Source organism: Pyrgilauda ruficollis, unplaced genomic scaffold (genome assembly GCF_017590135.1).
Source record: "Pyrgilauda ruficollis isolate IOZ18807 unplaced genomic scaffold, ASM1759013v1 scaffold64, whole genome shotgun sequence".
Lineage (NCBI taxonomy): Eukaryota > Metazoa > Chordata > Aves > Passeriformes > Passeridae > Pyrgilauda > Pyrgilauda ruficollis.
Genome location: NW_024528155.1, coordinates 25,422 through 47,869, shown reverse-complemented (window position 1 = coordinate 47,869; position 22,448 = coordinate 25,422). Strand labels below are relative to the sequence as shown.

General features: G+C 38.0%; 1 protein-coding gene across 6 annotated transcripts in view; it reads right to left on the bottom strand.

The window, feature by feature from the left end:
• DMXL1 (Dmx like 1) overlaps positions 1-21,931 on the bottom strand; it is a 75,826-nt gene extending 53,895 nt beyond the window's left edge. For 5 of the 6 annotated variants that reach the window (XM_041484198.1, XM_041484199.1, XM_041484201.1 and 2 more), the window contains exons 1-7: positions 21,753-21,931; positions 12,395-12,520; positions 8,790-8,867; positions 6,656-6,734; positions 6,021-6,153; positions 3,719-3,785; positions 888-1,063 (exon numbers count right to left, since the gene is read on the bottom strand). In XM_041484198.1, the coding sequence (XP_041340132.1) occupies positions 888-1,063; positions 3,719-3,785; positions 6,021-6,153; positions 6,656-6,734; positions 8,790-8,867; positions 12,395-12,520; positions 21,753-21,839 (746 nt within the window). In that variant the 5' untranslated portion in view covers positions 21,840-21,931. The remainder of the gene's footprint in view (positions 1-887; positions 1,064-3,718; positions 3,786-6,020; positions 6,154-6,655; positions 6,735-8,789; positions 8,868-12,394; positions 12,521-21,752) is intronic. The other variant, XM_041484200.1, reaches the window with a different exon arrangement.
• Positions 21,932-22,448: the final 517 nt, after the last annotated feature.

Below are 22,448 nucleotides of genomic sequence, written 5' to 3'. Positions count from 1 at the left end.
TGCTAAATATTACACAGCATCAAAATAAGCAGATCATCAGGTTTTCAGGTCATGTAAGTTCACTATTTAGCTCTACATGAGGCTCGAAAGCTACGACCACACTGTCCAGCAGCAAACTCCCTTAGGAATCATGGATCAGGTGGATTTTCAAAAGTGAAACACACAGTAAGAACTATAGATTTATGAAGAGTTTTAAAAGGCTGGTATAACAAACAACATAAACTTGCTGAACACAAAGGAATGCAAATTTCTTTACTGTTTGGAATAACATGGCAAAAAGATGGTTGCAGGCCACAAAACTGTTACCACTACTTCAGTTTAGGATTGAAAGAACTGGAGAAAACCAGGTACAGGTCATTTTGGAATCAGCAGAACACAACCCTAACACCTCAAACTAAAGGTATCAGTTCCAAAGGATTATTTGAATTAAATTTCCAGATACTATTTCTGACAGAGATTTAGCTTTTAGTAGGCAGAGAAAGAAATAAAAAGACATGAAAATATTTGAGTGCTTGTGAAAGAGGACTTCAAGTCACAGAACTTTTGCTCTGATTCCATCAGGACAGAACAAGCTGGGATTAAATGCATGAATGGTCACTTAGTGCAATCAAAAAAAATGCAAAGAGACATGACTTTTCAAGAGCTGATTCTGTATTTAGTTCAATGTCTAAGTCAGTCTCTGAGACTTCTATCTTTTCAATTCCTTCCCAGGTAAGAGGATACTTGCCATCCTCCCAAGAGCAAAAACATTACAAAAGGTTTTACACACATACAATTGAAGTAAACAGACACATATAATTGTGTGACTGTTGATTGTAGAGAGAGGCAGACTGTACTGTTTAGGGGATTTTTTGTCAATTTATGAACTAGTTATTAGAACTACTGACCGTGGCATGAATTTACTGGTCTTTCTCCATGAAAATGCGTTTACTGATCGAGGATGAGCCAAATAAACAAATGAAAAATCAAGGTCTTTTGCTTGGTTTTCTGAACTGGCACCAGGTGGTGATACGGCTGACCGCCAGCTCTCTGCGTTGTACCATACTTTCACAAGACAGTCATCCTGTGGGAAGACAAAAAAGGACAGTAAATAAAATTACCTTGTGTAAGAATATGATGCACTTCAAGTACTTTTGGGTACATCTCTTGAGGTTTCATTTTTCTTTAAAGTAAAATGCTTTTCTTATCAGAGAGGAACAGCTCCATAAATGGAACTTCGAAATGTGATCTTAAAGAAAACACAGGAGCAGAGCTTCCACCTAACTCCTGCCATTACTAACTTGGACTTCATATAAGCCCTTCTGATTAGCTTCCAATTTTTTATCACAAAATCACAACTTGCACTAGCCTGAGATGGTATTCAAATGTTAATACAACTAATTCTGCCTTGTCAGAAAACTACCCAAACCCGCTGCATAAATTTAAATGTTAGGAAAACAAACAAAGGTCATAGATGATATCTCAAAAACCAAACTCAATACTGGTCAGCCTGCTTTTTTTCAAATACACACATGAACTGATGTCTTCAAGGACTAGACAAATTAATCTGATAATAGATTCACAAGCTGTTGATCAACTATTAAATGTGAATGACACTAAAATACCGAAATAACCTGCGTATGCATAACATGACCCTGCTGGGGGGGAGGATAGGTTGGTGCTGCTGACCAGCATTGTCCCTCACGAAAAGTTAAGTAAAGGAGTAAGACATAGAAACAAAGATGTGCTTTAAAAGTTCTCCAGGCAGGTAACTAACTTAAGCATTTATGGTAAAAAATATGTTATTAATTTTCCTACTTACTAATTTTCTTACTAATTACTAATTCAGTAATTAGCTTAGAAGGAATTTATAATCTAAAATATCAGGACATAAGATATTGGAGTCAAAAACTCTGCAATAATATTAACCTTATATAAGCTATTTGCAGATTAATTAATTTTTCCACCACTCCATCAAATTGTAACATTGGAAATCATTAAACCATTTACATTTGACTTGTAAAATAAACATTAACTCCTCCCCACCAAAACAAGGTGGAATACATATATATATATATATATTGTTGACAATGACAAAACACTGCCTTTTTACATAAAACATACACCCAAAGAATTTTATTTTTCTGAAAAATGGCTGGAATGGCTCTCCTTTGTATGACAGCTTAAGGCATCACAGAACATATAGCAAGAAATACAACATTCAAATAAGCACAAAAAGAATAGCGCATGAGAATTTATTGGTTTGTTTTTATACAGATAATAACCTAGCATGAAGAGAGCCAGTATTTTACTTTGTATGCTGAAAGCTTGTTAATTGGAGTATAGTTTCACTAGAAAAGGAAATCTAGGCAATTTTACAGATTTGTTACACCTTTATCTTTTCTTTAAAGACAGCAAATGTCTTAAAAGTTAGTCTTTTAAGCATGATCAAACATGCTCACTTGAAATGGCAAGCTTTAAAGGAAAAAAGCCACATACAACTAATAAAGATGTGCATTACTCATCTGCTCCCGATGCACATAACTGAATCAAAAAATGTGCATGACAACTGCCTTTCAAAAGCAAGATTTATTTGCAGGCTGAATCACCATCAACTCTTTGTTTTTTAAGCATGTATTAAGGGATACTTTGACCCAAACAGCCAAGTTCCACATTATTACTAAATCAAACACTGTTCTAACCACTTATTATGTGTACACACTAATTTTTCACTCATGCATCCAAGACAGACTAGTGTGAATTGCAAAACTGTCTTTTATTCTTCAGTCTAAAACATGTTCTGTCAGGTTACTACTGCTCAGGATTCTGAGACACTTAAACCAGGTTTTCACTAATATCAGCAACTGATATTAACCTTACATACTAGCATGCTGTTTTGTATCTAGTAACTCTTCAGCCTTTAGGTTCTTTAGTTGGTACCAGAAACTTCATGCAAAAAACAACTACTTCTCCCACTCATATTCCTTAGCAAGTAATATAAATTCTCATATGGGTTTGTCTCATTTGTTCACTGGATCCACTACACGATCTTAACTTTTTTTTTTTCTGCTTTGACTTTTAAGGACATTATTCTCCTACAAAACCTGAACAACAAGTTTTGGAGTATAAATAAAAGATTAGTTTGCTTAGGAAACAAAAGACTGACATTTTGCTTTAATTTTTTTGCTTATTTTGCCAAGGGGTTCTGCTTTTGCTGACAAACTGCTCAATGTTGAGCACACGGAACAAACTAGTGAAATTGGCCACAAACACTGTCATGAACCATATGCACACACCTACGGAGGAGAATGTGAACCTCTTCTATGGACACGAAAAGGCACACAGATATGTTTACACAAAAACATATGAAAGAGCTATTTTTGATTTTTTAGATTTTTTTTCGTATTTTGATTATACTTCCTCACTACTAGGAGAGCTAGCAATGATCTCTTCCACAGATTTCCCCCATTCCTCAAAACTCTTCTTTTTCTTATGTCTTATAATTTGGCACAAATTAAAAATGAGTATTTTAGAACAGTAAGCACTGAATATTTTGCGTGTCACCTCCCTGCCTTGAACTACCCTTCTACCAAAGACACAGACAGACTACAAAAAATTAAGAAAAAGCTTTTTTTTTCATTAAGTAACCTTTTTTTTTTTTTTTATAATGTGTTTTTGTTGGTTTGCTTTAATGCTTATCTGAATTAGTACAAAGCTGTAAGGAAAAAAAAATGCTTACCTTCCCAGCAGTAGCAAAAAACTCCCCATCTGGTGAGAATTTCATTAAACAAACTTGAGAAGCAGTTCTATAGAACAAAGACAATTAAAAAGAGAAAAGAACTTTAACAGCTTTTATGGAATTCTAAACTTTTTTCTTCCTTGAATGCGTAAAAATCTTTTCATTCTTAAATACAAGTGTGTATTCTATTGTGTGAAAGTTTTAACAAAGTGCAAAAGACTAAGATGTACACTCATGTACAACACAAGGCTGTAGTGATCCAGAAAACCAAAATCTTGTAGCTGAATATGCAATATTCAAAAATATCATAGCAGAAAAGGAGTTGCTAACAGATTAAACTGCACTACTTCCAATTCACGATGATATGGATCTCAAAATGGTCTCTGTTGCACCATATTATCTTCCAACTTCTCTGAAAGACAGCTTCGCTGCTCGCATTTCCTACAATTACAACTCAAGAACAGTGTAAAAGGAATAACATAGCTAAAAAGTTTCTGAATGTAGCTTTTATGCCAACAGTGACACTGCTATAAGATGCCACATCAAAATATCCCAAACCTAATTATGTGGTTAACTTTTGGAGCATTTTACTTGAACTGGATGTCCTAATAAATGAACTTCTTTTACAGGGTTTGAAGCACTCAGTTATTGACTAAGTAACAAAGCCCATTAATAGCAACAAGAACACAGAAATATTTAATTGCACAGCACAGATACAGTGTACATCTTCATCTTGAATTTAATACACATGTAACAAGTTGTTGAGGCCCAACTTTCAAAAGGGATTAAGTTAAGGTCAATAAAAGCAGGGTGCGTTTAGGTCCAGTAACAAGAGCAAGGCAATTACAAAAGCCCTGTATCAAAGAAGTCCACCCAGGTTTAAGCAAAATTCTCCTGCTGGGGCAAATATGAAAACATTTGGGAATACTTCCTTAATGCATTAAAATAGGATATTTGCAGGGGCAAAATAACGTTCTTGCAGACTTCTTGACAAGAAAAACCTATTATAAATCTAATTGCAGTGCAAATGCCAGGAGACATACAGGTATAAAAGGTACACAAAAAAAGCAAGTTCTGTTGACCCGTTCCAGGACCTACTCATTGAAAGAAGGCAACACTCCGCTCTATCTCCAACAAAGAGAGTTTAAAAGAGAAAAATAGGTGGAGAGATGAGAAGACTTCTGTTAGTCTTTATACATGATACAAATGCAAAACCTGTTAATAGAAGGGACAGAAGAAAAGCACTCTCTATATGATTTTGACTACTGTTACCAGAACCCCAGACTCTAAAGCTACACTCAATGGCAGTCTGTCTACAGTCTGACTTCTCTTATTATGCTGAGAGATGAGCACCCAAAGATGTTTCAAAAAACAGAGCAAGTCTTCAACTCCTCGTATCTAGAAAGTTCACCACATGCGAAGAAAAGTTTTTCAGTGGTCATTTGGATTATCTTGGGTTTTTAAACACATCAATGATAAATGCTCAAGTACAGAGAAAAAGGAATAACTGAAGGATCATAAAATGGATGCTTTCCTGGTACATCCAGAAAACTACCTATAGAACTACCTACTAGAATTCTAGATGTTTCACAAGAGTAACCTCAGTGGTTCTGCACAGTCAGCCACTTCGGGAAACTTCTTTAGGAGACGGCTATATGGTACATTGCTTCTACATGAACGATACCCACCCCACAGTACTAGTAAAAGTGTACCTATGGCAGAACGAGTTAAATTGTCTTATAAACTTAAGCACTAAACTAAAATTCTTCTGAATGCACAATATACAAATGCAAATACCAAAATCAACATGAATACAAGAAGAGAATTCATAGACACAGTAAAGAGAATGTATCAACCTTGACTGTTCCAAATTCCCAGAATAAACCTAGAAAAAGTACAAGTGAAAGTGGATGTGTAAAGAAGTAAGAAGGAAACAACAATGGAGTACAACATAGAAGGAAGGTTTTTTGAATCAGTCCTGCCAGCAATTACACAGCTTTCACCTTATTTCTTCTACAAGGAAGAGTGTCTATTGGAGAGCTTCAATATTAGCCTTCCCTTAGGATTTTACTAGTGTTCTCTGTAACTGAAGAATTGCTCCAAAACCAATTGCAACTGATCTTACAAGAGGAAAGAATGTCACATAGTCAAGGGAAATACTACTAAAGTTTACCTCACATCAATAATATTTATCAAGTAACAGTATGCAATAGCATTTCACATAACTACACTAAGTATTTAATCTCAAAAATATGAATCAGTAAAGAAAACTGAATTACTTGTCTTTAAATGGGTTCCTTACTTGCATTGCCAGATACATCTCCACTCTCCAAGTCCAACATGGGCTCTTTCAGTACTGTCATTGTCAGCAGGGTTTTCCAAAGGAACATTGGACCAAAGTTGAAGACAATTGGAACCAGTCAGAAGGCGAGTACCTGGAACAAATATTTATGGAAATGTAACAACAAACAAGTATCAAACATAGACTCTTATAGAGAGAGAGAGAAAAAAAAAGAAGTTCTGCGAAGCTGAAACTGCAGAAAAGAATCTGGCATATTCACCTTTCCTAGATTTTTTTTTGTAGATTTGAGCATCTACAGTTCAAACTATGAAAATAATCAAATTTTAGTTAGTCTTTAAAAGAAATGCCCAGGTCTACTGCAGACATTACTCTTTCTCAATAAATATTTACCATTTAAGACAGGTTTTCTTATCTGCTCAGATAAGAATAATTGAGCCAGACCATACAGATGCATTTAGTATGTTAGCTCTCCTGTAATAAGTGACAAAAGGTACCTTTCACTCCACTTCAGTATTCTCTATCATGCTAGGACAGAGAAAAAAACCTTTTCCTTGTCCACAAGCAATGACAAAATATAAAGTAAAAAATAAGGTGCAGTATCAAATAGAAAAGTGTTTCTCTTAATCTGTTCGTACCTGTGGGATCCCATGTTAGATTATGCACTATGGCTTCCAGTGAGATTTGAGCATTCTTCTGCCACTGGTAATGTAACACCTGAAATTTTAAGTATTTACAAACATTAGCATGAAAACCCTTCATTCTCCTCAGTAAACAGTACATCTTCACTGCATTGTCCAGATTTTATGAAGATGTTTAACATAAGTTACTGCTTATCTAATGAAAATTGATTCATTCTGATGTTAAAACAAAATAGCTTTTCATTAATATGGCCATATTTATGAGGTTTTTAACTTCTTATTTTAAAAGTTTAGCTTGAAAAAAATTAGTATATAAAATTATTACTGGAATTTGAGATTTTTTTAGGAGGAAGTAAGATTTAAAAGATATCAAAAATTACACAAGTTAAAGGCACCTGGTGTTTGATATCTGTACCATTGCTGAATTAGGAGTTCAGAAAGGTCAAGATAACACGTGGTACTTCCCCTCCACTCTTTTTTTTTTTAAATACAACAGGAGAGTCAAGTATTTTTCTCTTTTGCATCACTACTTCACTCTCTAAAACAAGTTGAGGATTAAGTTTACGAAATATTTATCTTGTCTGTTTCTGTAATAGACCAAAAAGGTTTTATGTTTTGATTTATAGAAGAAACTGAAACCATTTTTGGAAATAATATTAGGAGCCAACAGGTTTCTTTCTTAATTCACAGACTTTCTTAGAAGTAGTCATGCTCTACCCCAAAAATATCACACAGAATAGATGTGAAGTTAAAATATGACTAGATGTGAAGTTAAAATATGACAACTCAGTCTTTCAGAAGTTTGTCAAAAGACAATAAGAAGCAGTTGCAGATAAGGACCTACACAGAGTATTTGCAAAGCAGTTTTTCTGGGGTTTCTTTAGACCCTGAACATTTCAGTAAATGGAAGACAGAGACAATCTTACAATAACATCAAACAATATGCTGGAAACCATTGCATAAAAGTCAACTGAAAGAATGAAGTATCAGAATATTTCTTCAACTAAAAACATTTGAAACCAAATTGTGGGTGGTGAGTGCATCCTCTATTGCTGACAGTTACTACTCCAACTCAAGTTTCAAACTAAGTGTACTCTTTACCAGTATAGAAAATCATTCAGGATGGACTGGAAAATGGGGTGGATGGACCAAAACCAGGAGCGTTATATCCGAAGTGTTCACAGGAGAAGAGAGAACTCACACCTTACTGTAATTTTTTCCACTGCTTTCCAGTGACGTAAATTATTACACAAGTGTTCATTTCCAGCTATTTAATTAATACATAATGTACCACAAGTTTACATGCACACCCCAGAATCTTATGACTGAGTTGGTTAGTACAAAGAGGAGAAACCACTTGATGATCATATAAACAGTTTGTTAATACAAACGGTGACAAAACCCCTGAGAGGGAGAAAGAAGCTCCTTGAGCAATTGCTGCCGAAGTTCTTATACCAACAAACTGACTTTAATTAGAATCTAATGCTTCTAATTATAGCCATATGCCTCCCCATGTAAGAAGCATGGTTAAGTAACCTGCCCTAAATCATATTTATTATTCAGAAATTAAGATTCTGGATGTTAATCACTAAATCACTGTCACCAAAAGTAAGCCCCAAAAGAGTAATTTTTCTTATTCACTACTATAACACTCAAGTATATTTAGTCAGATATTCTAAAAAAGTCACAGATTTCTGAAACTATTACAATTTGGCCAAGGGCATGTAATTTCATAAGCAAAAGTTAAAGTAAGAACTGTAAAACAAATCAAAACATAAAGGCTACAGAGGATGGTTCAAAAAGGAATTCCTGTTTTAATGGCTACACTCACAGCAGAATGGGGCTGTGCATATCCTTCTGGGTTCTGGTGTATTTTGGTTATGAACTGCAGGGTTACATAAGCAAGTAATGTGAAGCATTATAGTAAAGCTAATCTTCCTTAAAACTATTTCAAATTACAGGCCTCTGTCCTTATCCCATTCTTTTCACTTCCCAAGGACCACCTTTATATTTCAATTTTATTCTAGCTTTAAAAGAAGACATCAAAAAAGATTCAGCTTTAAAGCCAACTTTAAAGTAAAATCTGTCAAGCTTTGTAACTACTCAAATTAAGGACTGATGAAATACTTACATTATGATGACTGCTGTTCTGCTTCAAGATGCTAACTGGCTCAAAGATACAAATCACCTTTCCATAAGAAGCTGCAATCTAAATTAATACACATTTATATGTCTATAAACACACAGAAACAGGTTAAACAAACAAAAACAAGACGAAAATGGTTGATTTTACTTTTAGCCCTGCTTGTAGATAAATGTGAAGGTCACATTCGTACTTCCTTTTGAAAAGAGAAAATTACATTTACCAAAAATCACTAAGCTAGTGTTGTCAATAATAAAAATACAATTCTCCATTTACTCATTAATCATGGTAAACTACTGAGACTATAGCTGGACAATTTTTTAAAATGAGATTATTAGCAATATTCTTCCCATATTAAACTATGTAAACACTCAATCTCCAGATTTCATATTCTCAGACATGGAACCAGTACACAATTAGAGCACTTTTGTGAACTTCCCGAGCATTAGAACAGGCTATCTTTTAAAAAGTTATTTCAAAAGATCCAAACTATGCAAAGAAAATACCCAATGCAGAAAACTGCAAATAAAACTACTACCAAAGGCTAACATAAAACAGTCGAAAAAAAGTTGAAATATGGCCAGTTTTAAGTCAGTGTTTGAAAGTCTTATTCTTCATGGATTATCACCCACCTCAAACTTGCATTAGGACAAAATTAATAGTATTTGATCTCAAGGTATCTCTATAAAAGCAAGCCTAGAAGACTTGCTGAGAAGAACAAAAACAAGTCAAATGTATGTTAAGACCTCAGACACAGAGTGTGAGAGAACTGTCAAATGACAATGTGGCCAAAAAGTATTTTGAATTACAGATTTACAAAAATTAAGGAGTCTGCATAGGTCATGAACAACAGACATCCCGCATTCTGAACTGATGGTAGTTAAAAGGAGAACATCTACAGATATGATAGGCTGCAATAATCAATCTTCTATTTCTGTAAAATTCTGACTTAAAGTAATCATAGTTTTCCTTTAACAATAAGAAAGTTAGATTCACTTTATAAAATATATTTTGATTCCAGTATCAATCACTAAAGTTTGAAAGGAAACTCAACTGTCATACCTGAGATCTATACCAACATAGAGATTCATAAAGATCCTAAAATCCACAGATCCATAGCTTTAAGAGAAACCCTCTACATTAGAAGAACAGATAGTTAAATAAATTTCCATCCTAGTAACATCAGCCTGACCCAAAAATGCCAAGAATAATTTTGTCACATTTACAAGGAAAACGTTTCTTCAGGCATTTTGCAGACTAATATCTGCCCTCTCTAATTCTCTTTTAATACCTCACTTACTGTTGTATTCTCTAATAATTCCATTCCATACCCAACAGCAAGAATTTACATAAACTCATATTGATTGGATTTTTCCTTTGTTCCTTTTCTTCAAATGTAGACATTTTTTCCCTATTTTATTGTTCAGCGTGTTTAAAAGATAAGATTAGCATTCCAAAATGCTCAATTTGTAGTGTCCAGAGCAACTGCCACTCCCAAAACTTCCTACTAGTTTCTACAGCCACTCACCCCGCATCTTCACTGAGCTGCACTCTGTCAAAAAGAGTAATGGTGGGATTGAGAGCACCTCCAGCAAGTTCCCTGACAACACCATGTGGGGCAGGCAACAGGCTGGAGGGAAGGGATGCCAGCCAGAGGGACCTTGGCAGGCAGAGAGGTACGCCCATGTGAACATCTACTTCAAAAAGTCCAAGGGCGAGGTCCTGCACCTGGGTCAGTCTGAATCAATACCATCAGAACAAACTAGGGAAATGAACATACTGAGAGCAAACCTGTGGACATAGATTTGGGGGTACTGGTGGACAAAAAAACTGTATGTGAGCTGGCAGCATGTGTCTGTATCCCAGAAAGCCAACCATGTCCTGGACTGCTCCAAAAAAAGGATGGCCAGTAGGGTGAGGGGGATGATTTCCCGACCCTAGTGAGACATCACCTGGAGTACCACATCCAGTGTCCCCAGCACCAGGCAGCCATGGACATCTTGGGTCCAAAGAAGGGACAGAAAAATGGTCAGAGAGCTGGAGTACTTCTCCTATAAAGACACACTGAGAGCATTAGAACTGTACATTTTGACAAACCAAAGTGGAATTTGTGTGTCAGTACTGATGAAGAATGTCTAAGGAGAAATTCCACCCTTTTAAGAATGACCTGAAAATGCATTGATCAGTCTGGTCAATAAGCAAATTCTTAGCCATCCACTGCTTAGTACTTCAGCATTTTAGAAACACATCCAGTTTCCTCACAGCAAACAATACCAACCTGCAGACTCAAAATGACCTCACAGGTCTACTTAAGAAATGAAAAAACTCTGAAGCTCAGTAAGCCTTACAGTGTGATAGATTCAGGTGTGTTCATTTACAATTCAAGGACAATTTTTCACTTAAATGCATACAAAATTGGTATAATGCAATCCATATGACCTTACAAATTTAGATAAATAATGCTCAGTGAACTGAAAAAAAAAACCCTTCTAGTTAACAGCAGCCAGTGGAGAAACTGAGATAGACTGTGGCTATGAGGTGCTAGAGATACAGAGAACATTTCTCATTTTCATTTGTGTTCCTTCATTAGCACTGCAAGAGTTTATCACTCAAATGCTAAAAAGCAGGAACAGGGTGTGGCTGGGGTTTCATCAGCACAGTGCTCCCACATAAACACACAAACTGGTTTCCATCAGAGGTCTTGCTCAAGATGGACATAAGATGGACATGGAATACAACCCATCTTGTCTCAAGATGGACATGGTGTATAAACAAAGCTCTCATCAGTTCATAAGGCTTGTAGTAATGAGCAGAAAGCTGACATTATCTACTCACATGGACAAGCTTAAAGAAGCAACCTTTCTTTTTTTCTGCCTCAAAGAGGCAGAAAACCCCTCTTACATGAACACATAGTTATCCAGAGTTCCCATTGAAATGGTCAACAGTTTAATCCCTGTGACATCCCAATGGGATGGTATGGAATGTGACATCCCAGTGAACAGTTACGTGGTTATTTATTTTTCACTCTGACAGGAAAATTTAAAAAAAAAGCTCTCTTAAAAGGAATTAAACCCCACTGTGGCCTAAAACACAACATTCTGATGCAGACCTACTTACAAAAAAACAAAAGCTAAGAATTCAAGAAAGCAAACCCCATCCAAGAGAGGCTTTATGAATTGCTTGAAACATATGTAATTTTTCTGGATGATCTGAAAGTGATTTTTGTGGAAGCACTCATCTCCTGCCAGACACTAACACGTCAAAGTATGCCAATGACATGCCCACTAGTGCAAATCCATAGTGAATACATTACTTTTGCCTCCAATTTAGTAATCTCTTAGTCAAATTCTTGCCCTGAATGTAGCCCAGAATCCACAGCCTTCTGCGCAGTCCTACCTATCTTCTACAACCATCTATCATATGATTGGTTACTATTTACATTTACTGTGCTGCTTACAGGTAAAGACAGAAAGCAATCAGTCATTTTACTATTCATTGTAGTATATTTGCCTTAACTTGCAAGTATACACATTCCTAAGAAGGTGCTTAACATGACATTGCTGGCACATTACTAGAAACACTGCTCTACATACCTTCCCCTGTTGCATTGAACAGTCCACACATCCCACTTGAACGTTTCCATGTTTTGCTCCAGGGATTATCTGTAATCTTTCGAAGTCAGTCCCCAGTACCACAATATCACATCCTGATGCATATGCCTACAGTATATTAAAAAAATAATAAAATTAAAAACACCCAAAGAAAACAAAAAAAAACACTCCAAAATAATGTAAAGCTTTATCTACTTACAGCATATCAGTGAAGTATGAAACAGTACAGTCCATGTATCCTATCCATGTAAAACACTATACAGTCAGAAGAGGTCTTTGCAGAGAAAATACAGATGTCTGCAACTTAAAACCGAGCAACAGAAGTGGCACACTGCTCTTTCTCCAGGCTTACAAGTGCATCATAAGACTAGCATAATAAGCAAACAGTGGTTTGTGACAGAAAAACAAAAAAAAAAAAGTGGAGATACAAAAACATCTAAAAGAAAAGTAAAAGTACAAAAACCAAAGTTCTTGCAAAGTAAGAAAAGGTAATATATTTCTTAAATTGGAGACAGGGACTTGAGCTTTTCTTTTAATTTTTGAAATTTCTGTAAAGATGGAATAGAATTGAGGAACTAAAATTTTAGTAAAACACTTAGTAAGGACTTTGTACTGGCAAAAATCAGAAGGGTAACAACTTGAAGCTTAGTTATACAGAAGTAAACCTGTCCTCTGAGACTTGTTGAGTCTTCTGTTATTTGCAATTCTATTCTCTCAAGTTTATATTTCCACTGAGTATGCTGATATAGCTAACACATTCACAGAGCCAGTTCACTGAGTCTTGCAATGCTTGAGTCAAAATTTCTTCTTATCTTCTTGGAAGTTTTATTAGTACAGATACAGGAAAAGATTAAACACTGGAGAAAATTCTGGAAACTACAGTCAGGAAAATCATACAATTAGCATAACAAAGTATCCTTTCATTCAAGGATGAAATTCTTAGAATAAGGAATGCACACTCATTAAAAAGTTAGTCAGAATTATAGCAACAAAATTAAGAGCATAAACTAGTGTTCTGTTAGCAAGAGAATGATTAAAGAATCAAAAATATACCATTTTAATTGACTAAAAGTTTCAAGAGCAGAATAGCATCACAGAAACTGAAGATGGAAGACTTCTATACACTGACAGAAATGACCATGCCTTACAACCAACTCCTCTACTAATTTCTAATATAGTAAATAAAAACTGTGGACTTGAAAACAAAAGCAGAATAACTGAAAGATAGATATATAAATTTGAAATCTGATGATCATGTTTTCAAGTGTTTTACATGCAAGAGTACTTTTACCAAGACTGGCCTAGAGACTGTCATACCATTACACACCTTAAAATAATGAAAAATATTTAGATTTTGATCCAAAGATTTTTTTTTCCCCACAAAGGATTAAGTGACACTTCAAAGAAGAGTCATAGCGAGAAGACTGTGCTCACCACTCCCAGCCAATATTCAGTTATCACACTGCAACCAGCAGAACACCAGGCACCACCTCATAATTGAAAATGCTGTCCGTAATTCTGCAGACTAAATATAACCATATACTTATTTATGATCACTTATTTCTAACAGGTTTTTGAGCCCCTTCCTGTCCAGTTCCCCCTTCAGCTTCAAGACATTCAGGCAGAGTAATTCCTCTTGTCAAAAGAGCAGCATTTATTACTAATTAGCATACTGAACTACAGGTTCCAAAGCAATCTAAGCAAAAAGTCATTCAAAAGAGGAGACTGAGTAGTAATTTTTGTTCAAATGCTAAAGTAATTTTTTTGATGTTGTGATGGCATGAACTTCAGACCTGTTCACCACAGAATGCTTTTTTCTTCAGTTAAAAATTATCTCACCTAGTACCTCCCTGGTTAAGTCCACAGTTCACCAGAAAAAGCTTATTCAGAAGTATCATATATATGATTTTTCCTAAAGCCATTTCTTAGAATTTAGCATTCTGTAGAGGCAGTTTTAAGGAAAACAAAAACAAACTAAAAGAAGTGTTTCCATGTAAAGACATAACATAGAAATCTAGACACATCTTTATTATAAATATATTTAAGACTGAAGTGTCAAAGGCTGTATGAAGCCCACCTGCTGTGTGCATGTGCCCCGCCCCCTGCTTCATCAGCACTTCAAAGACATAGTATACTTCTCCCATCTGGTTCTCTCTGTTTCTAGCTTCAGAGACAAGCCTGAAAACACCTTGTGCCACCACCACAATCATAGGACAGAATACAAAGAATGGGTTGGATTGGAAGGGACCTTAAAGATCATCTGGTTCAAACTCCACTGCAATGGGCAGGAACATATTTCACTAGGCCAGGTCGCTCAGAACCCCATTCAACCCAGCCTTGAACACTTCCAGGGATGAGGCACCCACAGCTTCTCTGGACAACTATTCTAGTGCCTCATTAACCTCACAGTAAGGAATTTCTTTCTGACATCTAATCTAAACCTACTCTCAGTCTGGAGCCGTTCCCCGTTGAGCTGTCACTGCATGTTCTTGTAAATACTCTCTCTCAATCTGTCTTGTAGGCTCCCTTCAGGAACAGGAAGACCACAATAAGGTAATCCTTACTCCTCTTTTCCAGAGTGAATTTCTCTCAGCCCTTCCTCATGGAGAGGTGCTCCATCTTTCTAATTATATTAATGGCCCTCCTGCAGACTTGCTCCATGCCTTTCCTGTGCTGGCATGCAGGCCTCCAGGTGGGGTCTCAGCAGAGCAGATGGACAGAATCCCATCCTTTGCCTTGATTTGGATGCAGCCCAGGACACGTTTGGCTTTCTGAGCTGTGAGTGCCCATGGCCAGGTCATGTCCAGCCTCTCACCCACCAGCATCCCCACGTCCCTCTCACAGGGCTTCTCTCGAGCCCTGCATTCCCAGCCTGGACTGATAACAGGGGTTGTCCCAATCTAGGTGCAGCACTTTGCACTTGGCCTTGTTAAACCTCATATAAAACGCCATACTTCCATTATAGTGAGTAACACATACCATTATCCATAAAATAACTATTTCAATGAGATCATAATCATCAGTTTTAAGACCTCAGTAGAGTTGACATTTTGCACTGAAAGAACCCTGTTAGTAACTATCAAACATTGGAGACTTGAGGAAACACATTATTCATCAACGCATCAGGAAATAAGATTTAAAATAGTTGTTATAGAATATCCTGAGCTGGAATGGACCCACAAAGATCATCAGCATCCAATTCCTGGCCCTACACAAGAATCAAACCACATGCCCAAGTGCAATGTCAAAACACTTCTTAAATTTTCTCAGGCCGATGCTGTGTGACCACTTCCCTGAGGAGCCTGTTCCAGTTGCCTCTGGAAAGCGCAACCTTTTCCTAATACCCAGCTTATACTAGCCCTGACACAACTTCAGGCCATTCCCTGGAGTCCTGTCACTGGTCGCCAGAGAGAAGGTATCAGTCCTGCCTGTACACCTTCCTCATGAGGAAGACGTAGGTTGTCACGAGGTCTCCCCTCAGTCTCCCCTTAGCCAGGCTGTCACTGCTGATATGGCTTTCCTTCCAGACCCTTCACTGTCCCCTTTGGATGCTCTCTCACAGCTTTATATCCTTCTAATGTTGTGCTGCTCAAAAGTCAGAACCCAGGCTAGCTCCTGCTAACCCAGGATATGATGGACAACAGTAGCTTAAAGTATTAAAGCACCCTAGACTTGGTGTTTCCTTATGTTCTGGTATTTCTCCACACTACTTGAAAAGACTGACACTTGGGGAAAAAAAAGGAACCACTTCAGACATCAGTCTGTTCAGACAGATTAGATCATACCTTATCACACTGGCTTCCCAATGCCCAATAAGCTGCAAAGCCACTGACTATCTCCTAAGCCTGTAGAACTGATCTGTTCCCAAAGAGATAAAAAGGGGAAAAAAAGGCCTTTTCAAAGAGCTTCCAAATATAGAGCCAAGCAGAAGGATGATGACTTGTAGGTTATTTTTGACGTTTAGTTAATGTTTGCCTGCAGGAGAACCACAGTTTCAAAGACAAAAGGCAAGGGATGCAGAGGGTAGGGAAGTTTTATATTGCAATGGAGAAAGTGTCTGAAGAAGAAGGTGACTAAGTTTTCTGGCAACTGTCTCCGTTTTCTACTGCTCTCACTATTCCTCACACTGAACAGACACCTTAGGAGGGAAGCTTGTGTACTCCTCCTAAGGTGTCCTTCCTTTGGTTCTTCGTTGTCCCCCCTGCAACTCATCCATTAGACTGATTCTGTGCAGACATGTCAGATCCTCTTACACACTCATTTTCAGACTTCAGCTGAAAATCAGTTTCCTAAGCAGCAGTGCGCATAAAATTAACTGCCAGACTAATTTTACACTTAAGATTTTTTTATTCACTGCAGAGGTATTTTAGTATAGTACAATAGAAGACTGTACTCAGAAGTAAGAAATATCTTCCATACCCTAAGAGGGTCTCAGATTCAACAAGAATGAATTCTGCCTACCAGTCACTTGTTCTAACTTTTATTGTGAGACTTGCCCATGATAGTTCACATGCCACTCATCTTCAGTTTAATGGGAGTTAGTAAGAGTGCATCTTTGTAAGCAATGGTAAACAAGAAAAAAGGTAATTCCAGTCTTCTCTTAAGCAAAGTGCAAGTGGTTCTAAAATAAGAATTTATTGTATGTATACATATACACACATGCATATTTTCATATACATATATCTATTCACTTACCTATATTCCCTTGTGGGAAGGGGAGGGGAAGGGAGAGGAAAGGCACAAAATGCTGTCAGACTGTTGAATGGAGAAAGAATTCCTAAATATATATTAATTTTTAAAAAATAATAATATTAAAACCCTAAGACAAGTTTTTGAAGCAAGTAGAGCCTCTGTGTCCGACGCTGGCAGGCCATAAAAGCCTTTCACCTTAAGAATGCCCTAGAACATTTACAAGAAAGCTGTCTTTGCACAATAAAACAAGCAGATAACGTGATATTATCACGTACTTGGAATGTTTATTAAACAATGCTTTGTTCCTCTGTTACAGAAATAAACAAGATAGAACTAGTTTAAGCTGCAGGACCGTGGATCTTGCTGCTGACATAGCAAGCAAGCCTGAAATTAGGAAGTGAAAGATGTTCCAGACCTGTGAAAATAAATGTGATTTTGTATTGCAGAAGTGGGTTTTCACAAAAATTCTGCCCATTCTTTTAATCCAATGTTGGCTCTTAGTTCTAAATTAATACTTCTTTGAAGAAGACTAACAGAAATTTTCACTAGAACAGTACTTTAAAAGCACGGGAAATGGTATAGACAATTAGATGAACTATTCTGATTACTTTTTAAAGCGAAAGTCTGACATACAGAACTCATAATCTGAGATTGCTATTGGGAAATTTCTCTCAACAGAAGGAAAGTAAATAACTGGGGGCTCAACCTGTCATGTAGTACAGCAGCTTCAAAACATTTATTGCCCTTACAATCAACCTTCTTGACATATTTATTCTATATACTGACATACAAAGTTTTTGCTGTAGTTTCTGCTACAGCTACGTAAGGGCTGACACATTACCTTGGACAACTTGTAGAAACTTTATTTAACCTACCTCTCTTACATGAAGGGCAGCTATTATCCGTGGCTAAATGCAGCAGACCATGCAGCAGACACATGCATATTTATAAAGATACATATATATAAACACATTCAAGCATATATGGGATGAACACACACTAGAAGGACAACACAAAACTCAGTAAAAGTCAAGATAAAAACTAAAGACAAATCTATGAAGCAGATGATACTGCTTCATTTGCTGTATTTTTCTGTCCTGTGCATAGAATGGTCAAAATCAAAAGAGTCACCAGGAGCCACATAGTATCTTGCTGAATTATTTTATTCTATTTTACTATGGTCTCCCCCTATCCCCACTTTTGCATCAAAACTTACACTAGTCTAAGTAATTAACTTAAACATTTATTTAAAATAATTAAATTCTTTTATTAGGATGCTAAATTAAATTTTAAGCTATTATATTTCATCACGTTTCAGAAAAAAAAATGCACCGTTTTTATTTATCAAAAGTACTTGAACTACTATACTCCAACTGTATTATAGTGTATATAAATACCCAATTGATTGGCCATGCCCTTTGAATCGTGCTTCACTGCACTTCAAATCATGAAACTGCACTTTTCATTAATGTGTAAAGAATTTTTTTAAATTAATTCAGTTAAGACACAATTCATTTCTGAAGTCTAGAACAGCTTAACTCAAGTATTATTTAAAAAAAAAAAAGGAACTCTTTAAAAGGTTCCCTACTAAATCCCTTCCCTTTAGTAAACACCAACCAAGAAGCAGGTGAGGTGTAAACAGTGTAATTTCTTGACTGACTCTTACAATATCTCAATTTTCTGGAATACATATATCCAGGGAGTTCTAAGTGCAAATATTAAGTATTTTCTAGACAGGTAAGTAACAATACCACTGAGTCACAAAAATTCCTTTTATTTACCAAAAAAACTTTGCAGAATGGGAAGCCTTTTTCTATTGCAACCAAGTGCCTTTAGAAAACTCAGTGTGGTCTTGACCAAGCTATGGAACCTCGCCCCTACCCCAATTTTCCAAGTGCCTTTCAACTTCAGATATTTAGCTCCTGGATCTATCAATTGTACATAGCAAGTCTCAAGTCCAAAATTAGTTTAATCACACACAGATGAAATCTGTCAAGGAAATATTTTGGTTCCATTGAAATAATCTGTGTAATTAATCTTTCTTTCACATATTTTTACGCCTACAAACAATAACTCTTTTGTGATTTTCATTGTCAGTCTTGGAGCTTACACTTGTAAAGTTGCTATTGCTCACAGAGACTTCCCCCCTCCAAAATATTTTTGCTACTTTTCCTGCTTTTTAATGACTAAAAAAAAAAAAAAACAGAATCAGAATAAGCAAAAACATTGCATCACTGCTGATTACCCACTTAACTTATATAACTTAAATAGAGCTTCAGTAATAACCAGTTCAGAGGAATCCTATGTGATAAACTCCAGGAGCTTTTAAACTTTTACTCAAGTAAAATATTTCAGACCTGACATGAACAAAAGAAAGTAAAGTGGACAAGTACATGGAAAATAAAATAATTCAGTATCCGGAGAAGGACATAAAGAATAAACAGGTAACTTCTGACAGCTGAGGGCCAGGTTCTCACTGATTTAGTGTGCCACACATAACTATCACCTGCCCTCAGCAGAGAAACAACAGGCATGCTTCTTATGGTATCTTGATACTTATGACCCTTTTTCAACACATAAATAAAAGATGAGCTAAAAACTTTATCAGTGTTCTCCCCAAGGAAGCTCATGCTCCACTCTACACTTCACATCCTAAAATTTAAAAAAAAAGTCAGAACAACAAACCTGCCTCCCATTAGATACGTGAAATACCTCCTTAAAACATAACAGCACACACTCAAAAAGGTGCATATGATTTGGTGGATATAGGAAGTTTTATACTAATTTTCCTTCAAAATTTTCAGCTTTTAAGAGAAGAATCTTGATATTTTTAGCTTAGAACTTTAATATTTTAAAATACTTCACTTTGAATATTCAGTGCTGTCTATGAGAAAATATCCTGAAGCATACTGTATCTGAAAAAAAAATTACAGACCAAGTTCTCCTGTTGGACAAGGACAACTTGTCCCTCCTGTACAGTACATAACCTTGAAATATCAACTCCTATATTCTCAGCCACAATAACTGGAAGCATAGAAGTCTGACATGTTTGGTGGTTTTTTTTTTTCCCTTTCTAAAATACAATTCAATCGTATTTATACTAATTAATGCTTATATCATAATTTCAGACAGGTGAAAACTATGTTCAATTTTTTCCCATTGGATTTTCTAAAGCTTGAGTCCATCATCCCTTTCAAAAAAAGCAGAAATTAGCTTCAGCACCTTTAACTTCTTAATCCTTCTAAGCAATCTCGTTAACTTAACACAGCATTACAGAATCAGTAACAACAACAAAAACAGCCCTGAAGCAGTCAAGGATATTTCTGTTAGCCATTTTAAATATGAGGGAAAAAATCCATTAATAACCTTTCATGGAAAAGGATAATGAAAGGAAGATGAATGCAGCTATAGGAAATATTGTTTTTACATTTATGTCCAGGAAACATTGTTACAATATACGTCTATGAAAACAAAAGAGAGACCACAGTAATGAATATCAAAAATTACACTTCCCAATCATTCCATTCTCCTCAAGAAGAGATTCCTAGTCACTATTCACTGGGGACCTCCAAAACTTTACGTAAGTTTGGCTATAACAGGTAGAAAGTGAGTCTAGTGACACGAATGACTCAAATTGTTTCCCTCAAAAAAGAATGACATCAAAATGGCAAACTTATAGCAACATATTTTGAAAGCTTACTAGCATTCCTCTGTAAAGCAGACCACCTTGTCTCTTATTAAACGGCTTCCCACCACAGGTGGGTTTTTGACATTTCTGGATATGTAAAATTAGAGAGTCTGGCACAATTTGGTATCTGAAGTCTCAACCGCTGTAGTTTAAGATATCTCCCAACATGAACTTATTTTTAGGAAGCAAGGACATGGCCGGACAACGCTGCAGAGACTCCAGAGAGCCAGCCTAACCCTGGGGAAGCACCTCTGCTCCACTGCCACAGGTGAAGCCGCAAGTAGCTAGATGAATTTAACTGCGTACATCAGACAGGACAGCAAACAACAAGAATTCATTCCTGCATTTCCGCCTATCATACCCTTATCAAACTGGAGAGCACACCAGGCTGAAGCTGGGGGCAGCCATAAAAGGTAAGGTTAAAAATACCCCAGCGTGGTGCCCTGAGAAACTTTGCTGCATCTGATTTCATTCCTCTTCAGCCCTAGGCGGAGGGAGGATGGGAAGAAGAACACAACAGAAGTGTGTTTACAAAACAAAAAGAAGGAAAACGCACGCTAATAAAGACTTTGGCCTTTACAACGTACTGAAGTGTTTTCTCTCCACTCTAAGAGACAGGGGCTTCAAACAGGCTTTGAAAACCTCAGCAACACTAGGGCTGGGTATTCCAGGTCTTCCTCAGCTATGCGCAGGAGAGGATTTCAGCCACCTTCCTGACTGCAAGGCAGCGCTGGAACTCCCTTCCAGAGCGAGCCGCACGTCCCGGCTGCCGTTTATGTAATCTTTTATCACCGCCACCACATCTCCGCGGCCCCGGACCGCCTCTGCCGGCATGTGCCCGCCGCCCCGCCGGCTCCGCGCCCGCCCGGGCCCGGGCCGCCCGGGGCCGCCGCGCCTGACGCAGCCGCTTTCGGCGCCGGGCCCTGCGGAGGCGCCGCGGCCGCGGCGGGAGACGCTCACCGTGAAGGGCTGGTCGTGCAGGCTGCCCACGGAGAAGCAGCTGTCCCCGGGGTTCACGGCACCCGTCAGCACCTGGTGCAGGTTCATGATGGAGGGCGCGGCCGCTCGGCCACCGCCGCTCGTCCCCCCGCGCCCGGCGGCGGCGGAGGCGGCGCTTCCCGGGGGCGGAGCGGGCGCTGCGCATGCTCGGCCCGGCCGCCGTCCCTGGGGCGGGATGAGGACTCCGTCCGCCCCGTGGGGAACTCGACTTTCCTGTTAAAATAACCCGACTGTGCTGTCAAAACAGCGCTGGAAAACGCCGCCGCCGCGCCGGAGCTAGGCGGTGGTGACGGAGCGGACTCGAAACCTGCCGAGCTGCTGCGCCTCCCGCCTGCCCGGGCCGACAGCGCTGACCCCGAGCGCATCCTCTGCCAGCCCCTTCCACAAGGGCAGGGGCTCAGCCGCAGCCCTCCCACCGGGCAATGACAAGAGGAAGCACGTGGTAACAGGAGTCTTGGGTCCCCGAGGTCAGGGAAACAAAACGTTTTTGCTTGCACCTCAGAGTGGCTGTATGCAGCGGGGCTTGTCACCGCCCGGATGAAATGAGGGGACATGGGAGCCGGCTGGCAGCCCAGGAGCGCGGTGGGTGCGGGCCGCTCGGGCCCCAGAGAGCGGGCAGTGTGCCCTCCGGCCCTGCGCGCCCGTCCCACCAGGACA